The 14105-nt window shown below is 43.9% G+C and overlaps 1 protein-coding gene across 3 annotated transcripts in view; it reads left to right on the top strand.

Annotated features, from left to right (window-relative positions):
- The window catches only part of LOC110495768 (radixin), a 30981-nt gene extending 17200 nt beyond the window's left edge, over positions 1-13781 (top strand). The window contains exons 3-15 of one of the 3 annotated variants that reach the window (XM_021571183.2): positions 3752-3835; positions 4943-5038; positions 5656-5778; positions 6683-6834; positions 6963-7046; positions 7203-7349; positions 7967-8063; positions 8282-8445; positions 8868-8998; positions 9448-9465; positions 9825-10078; positions 10224-10460; positions 10599-13781. In XM_021571183.2, the coding sequence (XP_021426858.2) occupies positions 3752-3835; positions 4943-5038; positions 5656-5778; positions 6683-6834; positions 6963-7046; positions 7203-7349; positions 7967-8063; positions 8282-8445; positions 8868-8998; positions 9448-9465; positions 9825-10078; positions 10224-10460; positions 10599-10763 (1752 nt within the window). In that variant the 3' untranslated portion in view covers positions 10764-13781. Of the gene's footprint in view, positions 1-3751; positions 3836-4942; positions 5039-5655; positions 5779-6682; positions 6835-6962; positions 7047-7202; positions 7350-7966; positions 8064-8281; positions 8446-8867; positions 8999-9447; positions 9466-9824; positions 10079-10223; positions 10461-10598 lie in introns of those variants that run through there. The other 2 variants (XM_021571184.2, XM_021571185.2) reach the window with 2 other exon arrangements.
- Positions 13782-14105: the final 324 nt, after the last annotated feature.

The following is a 14105-nucleotide window of genomic DNA, read 5'->3' as shown; positions in this document are numbered from 1 at the left end:
TGTACCTATGATGAAAATTACAGGCCTCTAATATTTTTAAGTGGGAGAACTTGCACAATTGGTGGATGACTAAATACTTATTTGCCCCACTGTATATACAGAGAGTACCAGATCAGAGATGGTTCTCTCTGGATATATAGCTCCATATTGAGCTGGTTCTCTCTGGATATATAGCTCCACATTGAGCTGGTTCTCTCTGGATATATAGCTCCACATTGAGCTGGTCCTCTCTGGATATATACAGTGCATTGCGAAAGTATACAAACTAACTTGTTGGAAAGGTGGCATCCTATGATGGTGCCATGTTGAAAGTCACCTGAGCTCTTCAATAAGGGCAGTAGAATAACAGTTTTTATCTATGGAGATTTGCACGGATCTGTGCTTGATTATATATACCTGTCAGCAACTGGTGTGGCTGAAATGGACAAATCCACTAATTTGAAAGTTTGTCCAGATACTTTGTGTGTGTGTGTGATATATATATATATATATATATATATATATATATATATATATATATATATATATATATATATATACATACATACAGTGCCTTGCGAAAGTATTCGGCCCCCTTGAACTTTGCGACCTTTTGCCACATTTCAGGCTTCAAACATAAAGATATAAAACTGTATTTTTTTGTGAAGAATCAACAAGTGGGACACAATCATGAAGTGGAACGACATTTATTGGATATTTCAAACTTTTTTAACAAATCAAAAACTGAAAAATTGGGCGTGCAAAATTATTCAGCCCCCTTAAGTTAATACTTTGTAGCGCCACCTTTTGCTGCGATTACAGCTGTAAGTCGCTTGGGGTATGTCTATCAGTTTTCCACATCGAGAGACTGAAACTTTTTCCCATTCCTCCTTGCAAAACAGCTCGAGCTCAGTGAGGTTGGATGGAGAGCATTTGAACAGCAGTTTTCAGTTCTTTCCACAGATTCTCGATTGGATTCAGGTCTGGACTTTGACTTGGCCATTCTAACACCTGGATATGTTTATTTTTGAACCATTCCATTGTAGATTTTGCTTTATGTTTTGGATCATTGTCTTGTTGGAAGACAAATCTCCGTCCCAGTCTCAGGTCTTTTGCAGACTCCATCAGGTGTTCTTCCAGAATGGTCCTGTATTTGGCTCCATCCATCTTCCCATCAATTTTAACCATCTTCCCTGTCCCTGCTGAAGAAAAACAGGCCCAAACCATGATGCTGCCACCACCATGTTTGACAGTGGGGATGGTGTGTTCAGGGTGATGAGCTGTTGCTTTTACGCCAAACATAACGTTTTGCATTGTTGCCAAAAAGTTCAATTTCGGTTTCATCTGACCAGAGCACCTTCTTCCACATGTTTGGTGTGTCTCCCAGGTGGCTTGTGGCAAACTTTAAACAACACTTTTTATGGATATCTTTAAGAAATGGCTTTCTTCTTGCCACTCTTCCATAAAGGCCAGATTTGTGCAATATACGACTGATTGTTGTCCTATGGACAGAGTCTCCCACCTCAGCTGTAGATCTCTGCAGTTCATCCAGAGTGATCATGGGCCTCTTGGCTGCATCTCTGATCAGTCTTCTCCTTGTATGAGCTGAATGTTTAGAGGGACGGCCAGGTCTTGGTAGATTTGCAGTGGTCTGATACTCCTTCCATTTCAATATTATTGCTTGCACAGTGCTCCTTGGGATGTTTAAAGCTTGGGAAATCTTTTTGTATCCAAATCCGGCTTTAAACTTCTTCACAACAGTATCTCGGACCTGCCTGGTGTGTTCCTTGTTCTTCATGATGCTCTCTGCGCTTTTAACGGACCTCTGAGACTATCGCAGTGCAGGTGCATTTATACGGAGACTTGATTAGACACAGGTGGATTGTATTTATCATCATTAGTCATTTAGGTCAACATTGGATCATTCAGAGATCCTCACTGAACTTCTGGAGAGAGTTTGCTGCACTGAAAGTAAAGGGTCTGAATAATTTTGCACGCCCAATTTGTCAGTTTGTGATTTGTTAAAAAAGTTTGAAATATCCAATAAATGTCGTTCCACTTCATGATTGTGTCCCACTTGTTGTTGATTCTTCACAAAAAAATACAGTTTTATATCTTTATGTTTGAAGCCTGAAATGTGGCAAAAGGTTGCAAAGTTCAAGGGGGCCAAATACTTTCGCAATGCACTGTAGCTCCACATTGAGCTGGTTCTCTCTGGATATATAGCTCCACATTGAGCTGGTTCTCTCTGGATATATAGCTCCACATTGAGCTGGTTCTCTCTGGATATATAGCTCCACATTGAGCTGGTTCTCTCTGGATACATAGCTCCACATTGAGCTGGTTCTCTCTGGACGTATAGCTAGCTCCACATTGAGCTGGTTCTCTCTGGATACATAGCTCCACATTGAGCTGGTTCTCTCTGGACGTATGCTAGCTCCACATTGAGATGGTTCTCTCTGGAATATATAGCTCCATTCTTGTGTATTTTATTCTTGTTACTTTTTTAGTGGTATTCTTTTTAAACTCTGCAGCATTGAAGGGCTTGTAAGCAACCATTTCAAGGTAAAACATACACCAGTTGTATTTGCCGCATGTAACAAATACAATTTGACTTGATTTGTCTGCCCAATATACATCTGTTAGCATGTTTGGTAGATAGGAAGACGTTTATCATAGTTCTAGCTCTAGTCTACTTGCCTTTTCCCGTGCTTTACTAGGATGCAGGTGGAGAGGGGCCGCGTGTGCTTTCATAGGAGAATGCTGAATAGTTAGTGGGGCAGAGCGAGCGTACAGGAGGTTTCATGGCTAATTAATGCTAGCGAGACAGAGGCAGATGCACAATCTCTACAGTGTGATTAATGTGAGAGTCACAGTACTGTGCTGGATATTGAAAAGTTTTCTGGATAATTAATGACGTGTGTGTGTGTGTTTGTGTGCACAGCACTGTGTGTTAGGGTAAACGGGGATAGAGAATGTGCGTGTAGTATTCCTGTCCTGAGGTTTCATGGGTAAGAAGAATGGAGAGAGAGCAAGGGAAGCTGCTTTTCTCAGTGGGCGACTAAGGTACTGTAACTACACAGTAATGTAGTAACGCTATATGGATTGGAGTGCATCTGGCCACCACTCTGCATCATCTTTCTCTCTTGCCAGGGTGCTGCATCTCTCTTTCTCTCTCTGTATCTCACTGTGTATCTAATTTATTTTCCCCTGTCTCTCCAGTGAGGTGTGTGTCAGTCACTGAGGATGCCCTCGCGGTCAGGCCTGTTCTGTCAGCTGTGTGTCAGGTCTGGTGCCAGGCCAGACTAGTGCAGCTCAAACAGCAACAGCCAATGGCTGGCCTCGCTCCTCTGCGCCGCCTCACAGGGAGGAGGAGGCGGCCGTAGGAAGGGGAGCAGTCACTCAGTGCTGAGAGGGCAAAAAGACACACACACACTTTTGCATACACAGGCACTGCTATAGTCCATGCACACACACACACAGACAACGCTCCTTCAGTTCTCTGTCTTGCTGGAAGGCCTTTTGTTGCTCCCTTGAAGAGGATTCAGTCTAATGCACTAAAACTGAAATGTAGTTTGTTCATTTCCACCAAAATGGCTGACTCACTGCCATTTTAAATGTGTTAAAGCTGCGTCTGACACTTCCTGAAACGCTGACCATGGCACACAGTGGTGATGATTTCGCGTGAAAAGTTGACAGCCTGCAGTACAGCAACACAGTGAATGGAAATGTACATGCAAACTGGCAAATAACATGCAAACTTGTTTTGTAGATTAATGTGCGGGTGACCACCATGGATGCAGAGCTGGAGTTTGCCATTCAGCCCAACACCACTGGCAAACAGCTCTTTGACCAGGTAAGCAAGGACCAGGACTCGATACAAACTGAGAATTCACATAACTTAACCTAATAGAACTATAGTATGAAACATCATCTCATGTAAGATCAAGTGGGTGCTTTACCTTGTTCCTGGATGAGGTTCATTTCTCCCTTTTGTTGCTATTATCATGGAAGATCAGTCTTTTGATATACACAGTCCTGATTGACCTGTAGTCAGTTACTGTTGTCATAGTACCAGTACTGTTCTCCTGTCATGATGGAGCAGCATTACTGACAGCATTGCTGTAGTTTCACAGCTTTGAGGGTGCATTGGAGGCCATTGAAAGACAGACTGTTTTCGGGATCTTTATTGTTGGCTAGATCTTTTCTGCAACTTCTCAGCCTGACACTGGAGGAGGATGATGTAATGTCCAATCCTCATTTCTATCCCTGTTGAGGTTCCTATGTGCCTGTACAGCTACTCTGTAACACATGTTAGCGATATCGCCTTGACCACAAACAGTACCAGAGCATTTTCTCACAAACAGAAGCTGGAGAGTACGTAGGAGGGCTGAAGAACTGTAATAAATGAGGCCATTGACATGTGCAGGCAGGTGGCGACTGTCCTGGACTGTGTGTCCAGCTGTCTTCTCACACTTCACAGTGTGTGTTTGTATTCCCAGTACACACACAGTCCATTTCCAGGGATTCATCAGGAGTTATGGACGTCCGCCTCATTGCCCTCCTCTGCAGTAACAGGCGGAGTGAATCTAAGTAGCTTGTTGCTGCGTGTCAACTGGCTGACCTATTAGTCACCCTCCCAGAGTTAACGGTGAGCCCGAGGCCCATTATGGAGAAGCTATGCCACAGTGGGCTCATCGCTGCCGAGGAGCCTCCAGTCAAGCGGAGGCTAAAACACCCCTCTCAATCTCTATTAAACCCGCATTGCAGTATTTATTTACACAGTAGCATGCGAGCCTAACTTCCATCCTAGTCGCACACAATCTGATAACTTTTGTCATGAAACAAATGGTTGCTAGCATGTTGCGTTCTATGACTTTTCACATGAGAAATGTATGACTTTCTCAGTAATCCCACCCTCCCAACTGTTTAATGGTGGAGTATTGTCTGATGTTGTTAACAGGTGGTGAAGACGGTGGGGCTTCGAGAGGTCTGGTTCTTCGGACTGCAGTACGTGGACAGCAAGGGTTACAGCACGTGGCTGAAGCTTAATAAAAAAGTGAGTTCTCTCTCTCTCTCTGTTTCCAGAGCGGCTGCCAGCAGTCAGTTTGAGCTGGTTATTAGGCTGTCGTCAGGGGGCCTCAGATGTGTACTTTCACAGGCTTCCTGTGAAGACCCTCCGACCCCCAAAAAACTGCTCTGAAGTGCCGTAAAAGACAGCGCGAGAGAGTGTGTGTGTGTTGGAACTAGTTCAGTAGTCGTAGAGCAGTGTGATTCTGTCAGGGTGATCTACAGCAGGATTTATTTTAACAGCTGTCTCCAGTGGAAAGTGTTCTGATTCTAGGCCCCGGAGTCTGGGACGTAAGCGGCTGTAAAGAGGGTCCAATCCTATCACTAAATTAGGACAAGATTAAATAACAGAAGTTTGTTCATACCTTTATGGCTTCATAACCAACTTCTATGATTTACCTTCATAGCCCAGATTATAAAGATTAGATTGTAAAGCGTCTGGATCAAAGATGGATGCTTACTTATTAGCCAGCCACGTTTTTGTTTATCAGTGCAGATAAAGGAGAGGAGACAAGGCGATAGAAGGCACTTCAGACTACTGAGACTTGTCTACCTCCTAGTGGTCTTGTTGTCTGTACAGGGCTTTAAAGGTGTTGTCCTCTCTAGGTGACAGCCCAGGATGTAAAGAAGGAGAACCCTCTGCAGTTTAAGTTCCGGGCCAAGTTCTTCCCCGAGGACGTGTCTGAGGAGCTGATCCAGGAGATCACACAGAGACTCTTCTTCCTGCAGGTAACTGACACCAGTTGTGTTCTAATACTCATATTAACCACACTATTTGTGAGGTAAATTGAGAATGTAGTATGCTTATTGGTCATAGTATGGATATATTTAGTATGCCCAAAGTTCCCAGGATGTTGTAGTACATTAGCCAAAATACGAAGTATACAAGTATACAAACAGTGGACACTATTTCTGCGCTTTTAGGGCCCATAATGCAATTCTTCAGAAAATGGGCGCGGCTTCACAGCATTTTCAAATTTGGGGTGAAATATGCCGAAGTCCGGCGAGAGCAGATACAAATTCATTGCTTTAACTAATTATGACAAATGTAATAAGTTACCGACAATTTGTTAGGTACGCTAGCCTTATAGCATATCATTAAAGCAGTTGCTTGTATGTACTGGTATGTTAGCTATCTACCTAACGTTAATTGGCTACTAATACATCGAACTTGCCAGGATTTTAACTAACTACCCAATGTTTATTGACTTGATTATTCACGGTATGCTAAGTGTATAGTCGTTGTGCATTTTCAATGGACATTGTTAATTAAGTCTAGCTAGTAATTAATAACAAGCAAGCAAGAAGTTGCAAAGCCACAGCATCAACTTCCGGTGGACCGGCGAAGCACTAGTACACTCAACTGAATAGGATACCGTTTGTTTACAGTGTGCTAAAATGAACTAATAGTATGGGTATTCGAACACAGCTTCTGTCAAAACACACTGATGAGTTCTAAGTCATCAGTATTTTAAGTCTTGATGGTCAAGAACAGACATACTCGTACTATGTTTACTCGTAGTGTCTTAATGCCAAATCCTTCCTAAATTCAATGCTCAGTGGGTGAGGTGAGGTCACATGACCTCTACTTTATTTTTCTGTTTTCCACTCTCCTTTTGGCTTCTCTGACCAGGTGAAGGAGGCCATTTTGAACGATGAGAACTACTGTCCCCCGGAGACTGCCGTGCTGCTGGCATCCTACTCTGTCCAGGCCAAGTACGCCGACTACAACAAAGACAGCCACAAGCCTGGCTACCTCACCAATGACAGACTGCTGCCACAGAGGTGAGTGGCCACTGGCCAGAAGCAGGGATGTCCCGGAGTCATGCACCATCCACATACTGACAAAGAATCCTGGAATGTTTTTTTAAATTGTTATTAAAATTTCCTCTGGAATGTTCTATGTTGTGTAGAGTCCTGGAGCAGCACAAGCTCACCAAGGAGCAGTGGGAGGACCGGATTCAGACCTGGCATGAGGAGCACCGAGGCATGCTCAGGTCTGTGTGGATTTCCTTCTCTTTCTCTCTGTTAGTTTATGAGGGTTATTGGGAGAAGTGTTTTTGTCTCGTAGAGGATGCATTTTTCTGAATGGTTCCCCCACAACGAAGACAGTTCAATGTCAGAAACGTAACGCTGACGTGTGTTTCCCCCAGAGAGGACACAATGATGGAGTACCTGAAGATAGCTCAGGACCTGGAGATGTACGGAGTCAACTACTTTGAGATCAAGAACAAGAAGGGGACAGAGCTGTGGCTGGGAGTGGACGCCCTGGGACTCAACATCTACGAACACGAAGACAAGTCAGTCTCACTACTACAGCTGTATCAACTATGTCTGGCCTATTGGAAATCTACTGTTAAACTACGTACTGTAATGATAAGCAGATGTTTAATCAGATTTCGCCTAGTTGTTCTACTTTACAAACTGGTTTGAGAGTGTTGGGGTGACTGAAAGATGTCCAAGAAGGAAAGAAAGGGAAGGATGAGTAAATGTTATTTTTAGCAGTAGAGGAGAGGGGGGTTTGGGGAAGAGAGTAAGTGGGGTCTGTTACTCTTCCCGTCTTCCTCCCATTCGTGGGTGGGACACGACTGACACAGCTTTGAAATGGTTTCCTGTCCTGCCACTCAGACCCATTCCCTTTCTTTCCCAACACTGACCGCAGATCAGCTGGTAGACAATAATTCAGTGCCCATCTCTTGAGTAGAGACTTGCATTGGCAGGACTGGAATTTGATCACAGATCAGTATAATATACAGCAATCGACATGGATTTGGACGTCTCTAGCATATCATCGCCATCTGCTGGCATCTTTTATAGCACAATATTTTACACCCCAAAATAAAACTTAATTTTGAGTATTGAAAACTGTGTGCATCAATGACCAAATATCAACACCCCCCCCCCCCCCCCCCCCCAGACTGACACCAAAGATCGGCTTCCCTTGGAGCGAGATCCGAAACATCTCCTTCAACGACAAGAAGTTTGTCATCAAACCCATCGACAAGAAAGCTCCAGTAAGTCTCCCTTTTGTCTGATTTTTTTTTTTTCCTATACGATCCCAAAACAACAAGATGTGGAGGCACAGATCCTTTTTCCAGAACACTTTAATAAGTAGTAGTGAATTATACTCTAAAGAGTTCATCATATTCTCTGTTGTCAAACATAGTAATCTCATGGTCTACCTAGCCATCCTAACGGTTTCCCCTGAACCCGGTCTCCTGTGTCCCTGTAGGACTTTGTGTTCTACGCGCCGCGGTTGCGGATCAACAAGCGGATCCTGGCTCTGTGTATGGGGAACCACGAGCTGTACATGAGGAGGAGGAAGCCTGACACCATCGAGGTGCAGCAGATGAAGGCCCAGGCCAGAGAGGAGAAACACCACAAACAGCAGGAGAGGTACAGGAGGAGCACACACACACACACACACACACACACACACACACACACAATCTTACGCAAGCACACGCACTTTACTTTCATAGTCATGGCTATATGTTGACAGAGATGAAAGCCTATGTAAAGATACATTTGTGTTGTATAGTTGTACCTTTCTAACAAACAACCATATCACCTTTTCAGAATATTTTATAAAGTCAATATGAATCATCCAGAATATTGATATTACATGCAGACGTTAGCAGGACATCATGTACGATACATTGCCATGTCAGTTTGATACTTTGGATATTACAGTACACTTTAATAAGATACAAAATCACCATTGATGTGACGATGAAAAACACACCCATATAGTGCTTTGTTGCAAGGGTTCATTTCCTAGCAGTTAGATGATATATCCCTTCATCAATTCCTGTCAGAGCCCAGCTGGAGAACGAGAAGAAGAAACGAGAGCACGCAGAGAAAGAGAAGGAGAGAATAGAGCGAGAGAAGGATGAACTGATGGAGAGACTGAGACTGATCGAGGACCAGACGATGAGGGCCCAGAAAGGTATCAGTCTGCCTCTTCCCACAGCGCCCCTGACCTTCAACCCACTAACTTTCCTCCTGTCTTCCCACAGCGCCCCTGACCTTCAACCCACTAAAGTTCCTCCTATCTCTGTACTAGTGAAGACACGTTATAAGGCCAGATTAATTCAGCCTTCATGCAAATAAGAGCCTTCTGCTCCTCTTATTTGCCATAGGGAATTAGATATTTACTTTGTGTTTAAAATCTTTATTGACCCAGGGCAATATCCGGTGCAAATGTTGCACTGTTGCAAATGCTACGTAAACCTGTCTTCACCTGGAGTGTTTTCGTGGTGTTGATATGATGTGGGCTCAACATGGGACTGTTGGTTGGTCAATGTCAGTCCGTATGCCACTGGGACCTGACCCTAACCTTCTAGACTGGTCCTCACTGCACCACGGTACTAAACTCTCATCTCTTACTTCTTATAGGACTGTTCTCAGCACCAGGTAAACATTAAGTCCACTCAGAAACACTTCTTTAAACCCTCTCCCTCCTGACCCTTCCACATGACCTTATAGACTTGGGTGGTGTGTTGAAAGAGACATCCATGTTGTGCTCTTTTTGTTCCGTACTGTTTTTACTGTTGTGTGGGTCCTCTCTCACTTTTTATAGCCATTTCCTGTCTTATTATATAATTTTTCCTTTGTTCTTAAAGTTGATCACATTTGTGAGATCATGGCTGACTGAGCCTCTCATTGGTCACATTGTAAAAATTGTGGGTGCTGCTGGACATGGTTTGAGGAAGAAGAAAATATATATTTTTTTGATGTCTAACGGACTTTGTGTGTTTTGTTCATGGTCACAGAGTTGGAGGAGCAGACACGTAGGGCCCTGGAGCTGGAGCAGGAGAGGAAGAGAGCCAGGGAGGAGGCGGAGAGGCTGGAGAGGGAGAGACAGGCAGCGGAGGAGGCCAAGGCGGAGCTGGCCAGGCAGGCCGCTGACCAGATGAAGAACCAGGAACAACTGGCCGCTGAGCTGGGCGAGTTCACTGCCAAAATAGCCCTGCTGGAGGAAGCCAAGAGAAAAAAGGATGAGGAGGCCACTGAATGGCAGCAGAAGGTAACTACCTCTCTACATTCTGTGTCCTGGTTACAATATAGACTCTATAGAATCAGTCTGTTATATACAGTAGGTTGTACTGAAATTGTTCCTGAATAAGTCCCATAACTCCCCTCTTCTCCTCCCTGTCTCACCTTCTCCCCAGGCCATCTCAGCCCAGGACGACCTGGAGAAGACCAAGGAGGAGCTGAAGACGGTGATGACGATCTCGTCGACGCCAGCGGGCGGCTCCACTGAGAGCGAGCACGAGGAGCAGGACGAGAACCACGCAGAGGACGCCGCCGAGCTCTCCCTGGAGGGCGTGAGCGCCCTGGACCTGCGCAGCGAGGAGGAGCGCGTCACTGAGGCCCAGAAGAACGAGCGCCTCAAGAAACAGCTGCAGGTCAGCCCCCTCTGACCTCTAACCTTTAACACCACAAGACCTGATGACCTCCCCTTAAAGGGCTTTGTTTAGTTGCTGGATGGCGTTAACTGGCATTGAGAGGTTTCAATCATCTCCCTCTACTCTCTCTTCCCCCAGGTGTTGAGCTCAGAGCTGGCTGAAGCCATAGACGATACCATGAAGACCCAGAATGACATGCTTCATGCGGAGAACGTGAAGGCCGGGAGAGACAAGTACAAGACCCTACGTCAGATCCGCCTGGGCAACACCAAGCAGCGCATCGACGAGTTTGAGTCCATGTGATCTGGTCTGGGTTCCCCCATCCGTCCATTGGCGACTCGCTTTTCGTCAAAGCAACAGGCGCTGTCCCTCCTACACTCCCCCCTTTTCCCCGTACCCATAACCGCAAAGGTTCCAGAGGGCACGGCCGCCACCGCCTCAAACTTTGCCAAAGCTCTGCCCGCATCTCCATCAGGAATCGCCCAATCGGGCGCAAGCAACGCTTTGCACCGTTCTGAACATGCTATTCTCCTTATATTGCAAAGAATACGTCTGTGCTTTGCTTTCAAATATCTAATACGGAGACACAACAAAAACCAAAATGGCGAAGATTGGATTTTTAAGCGAACAAGGCCATCGGAAGCTTTTTTTGTTGTTTTTGCCGGTAAGTTAGTATGCAATGCTTTAGTGTTACTGACTGTCTTCAGTTGAACGTATTGATGTTGTCTGGTACTTTCAAAACCGTTTTTGTTCTGATCTATGATTCTGACACGTTTTATTGAAACCCTGTTTCTTAAGTTCTCTGTGCTCATTGGTCCGAGGCTGGTAGAGAGGCTTGTGTTAGTTATGGGATCGATCCATTCAGTTATGTTGTGAACAATTTCAAAACATCAATTGTTTTAACAAATGAGCCTATGGGTAAACAGGGTTGACGTGTTATGCCCGACCCACTCCGTCTCCTACCACAAAATGGCCAAAAAGAGTAGAACCAGCTCACCTGCTTTTACACTATCATTTGACTATTAGATGTTCAATTTTTCTTTTGGAGAAAAATATATTTAGAAAGGAATCTTTTCAACATATTAAAGTGAGAGTTCAGTTGTCGTAACAGGGTTGACCTTTAAAATGAGAGACCAGGTTTTTTTTTTTTTTGTAAACTTAAAATGAATCACTAATCACATGAAATAAAGTCTTCAGAAATGTCTTCGTCAAAGCAACAAAATAACTATTGCTGAACAATGATGGTGAAAGCCTGGGGAAATGTTGATGTTAAGTGGGTTAAAGTCTTCCTGGAAGTCGGAGGCACGGAGAGAGAGGAATGCTGACTTTTGCCACTTTAGTAAGTCTTTTAAAAAAAAATCTGATTTATTGAATTTACCGTGGAGTCTATATTAAAGGGCACTTCATTGAAAAGAACAGTCTTTTTAAAATTCTATATTGATGCACCATTTCGTCTTAAAATATCAAAGGGATGCGAAAAGGAAGTGGCTTTGGAACGGCCCTACTATCTAGACTGAGCATCAGTGCAAAGCCACTACACCAGTCTTGAGGAGAGGTGCGAGTCTTGATGAATAAGTTGTAGAATATAGCGAGATTTGATTTGGTGCTCAAGGATACATAATGTAGTAAAGCACATTTGGTCGGAGATAAGCTGATCGTATGATGAAGATAAGCTAATTGGTTAGGCGTGTGCGCGTAGGTAGGAAGAGAGTGAAAGCTGTTACTTTAGCTCCTGTGAGCTGACTCCTAGTGTTTCATGTCCAGTCACCATAGATGTTTTTTACTGTCTACCAGCTCACAAAGGCCCAGGAAAGATGGACAGAGATGCTTAAGTGCCGTGAGAGTGCCAGTACTTTTGAAGAGGTATACCATGGTCTTTCTGGCTGGAGAGCACATGAAAACGTCAGTCCTTGTCGGAGAAGAGATCTCTACCTCAATACTGTAACCACAGTGACTGACCCAATCAAACACTCAGTCTCAATCCCCTCCCACAGATTCTGAGTTATGACTGTGGCTTGGCTAGTTCAGACTAGGAGGCGATGTTGCTTTATTGGTTAACATTTCAACCAAAATAAGAATGCTATTTTTATGCCAGATGTACTTTCAAGCGGTGACTCATTCAAGTGTCACTAGTGGAGACAATTGATCAATTTTTTTACACGGTGGCCTCTTTGATACATCTACCTTTTTGTTTTGTGTTACTAAAGTTTCTCTGAACTACACCTAAATTATCCAGAAGATCAAAGGTCAAGCAATCCAGCACCGAGGACGCGGCTGTGAGTCTGTATTTTCTGTAGTGGACAGTTCTGATACTGTGCAGTAGTGAGGTTGAGGACATCAGTGACCCAGGCTGTGTAGACATGGTGTCTGTGTCCTGTGGTAGTGGAGCTGGTTTGACTGGTTATTGTTAAGAGCTGTTTGGACTCGGGACCTGCATCTGTCTGCTGACAGCCAACTGGGGCCAGAATAGGACAGTCATGTTTCTTCTCAGCTGCTGGACAGATCTGCTCACCGTTCTCTCTGCCACAGCTGTCAGCAGGATGGATGGAAACCCAATGGCAGAGTGCCACCAATTTAGGACTGTGAAGAGACAGACGGGTGCAGATGTCAGAGGTGAATGTGCCCCCCTATCTATTTGCTGTCATTAGTGGGACCCAACCTCTTGCCCCCTTTTTTTCAGACCTTGATCTTTTCTCACACAACCTTTTTACTCGATCCAACTCAAATTAACTCCAGTTTTGTGGATAAATGTTACTGATGCGTTTTGAATGAACCAGAGTGTTCAGTTTTTATTTGCAATCAGATGACGTGATTATTTGTTATGCTACACTAGATAGGTGGTTTAAGTTGAGATCTTTAAAGCCAGAGTTTTAATAAAATAAAGCACTTGTTTGGATCCGGAGGACACTGAAGGGGCTTGACCCAAACCTGCCTTTTTGTTAACCCAGTGAGTGTCCAAATATAGGGGTTGTATTTGCCATAGCAGGTGAAAAAAAAACTGTGCTTCCAACTGTTATTTTTTGTAATGTGTTCCAAGATCAAACTATCTACCAGCATGCATCAGTAGCTCACTGGAGGTGAAAAGAGAACTACTCTACATGCCACCATCCCCCATATTGTTGAGTTGTGCTTTTCCCATTGGCTGAGCCTGTTAGCCTGCTTGTTTGACCTCCAATGAGAACCGTGTCAGTGATGCCTCTTTTGGAAACAGCGGTCATGTTTGCTGTTCAGTTTTTCCTTACGTTTATTAAACTAGTGTTTCTGTAAGATGGACACAGATGGACCTCAGTCCATTGGTTTCACAATAAAAGTTAAAAATTATGTGTTTTTGTTTACCAATCATTTAAACAAACTATATTTTATCTCTGACACCAGTAAAATATATGTTTAAGTGATTTTGAATGTGTCAGTCCTTCTTTAGACATTAACCTCAAACAACACTGTTCATTCATGGTTAAATTAATGCAGGGCAGACAATTCCATCTTGATGCTTAGTGATAAGAACATGCAATGAGCAGTTAATGTACATTTTCAGATCTAAAGATTTTCTCATAAAAAGCAGTGTCATATCTGGTTAACTGCCACAAACATCTGATTACAACAGGAAAGGTCAAGCCAAATGAACCATTTAGTTAACTACAGTAA

Source organism: Oncorhynchus mykiss, chromosome 18, assembly GCF_013265735.2.
Source record: "Oncorhynchus mykiss isolate Arlee chromosome 18, USDA_OmykA_1.1, whole genome shotgun sequence".
Classification (NCBI taxonomy): domain Eukaryota; kingdom Metazoa; phylum Chordata; class Actinopteri; order Salmoniformes; family Salmonidae; genus Oncorhynchus; species Oncorhynchus mykiss.
The sequence above is the reverse complement of the archived record's forward strand: the minus strand, read 5'-3'. Positions and strand labels throughout refer to the sequence as shown.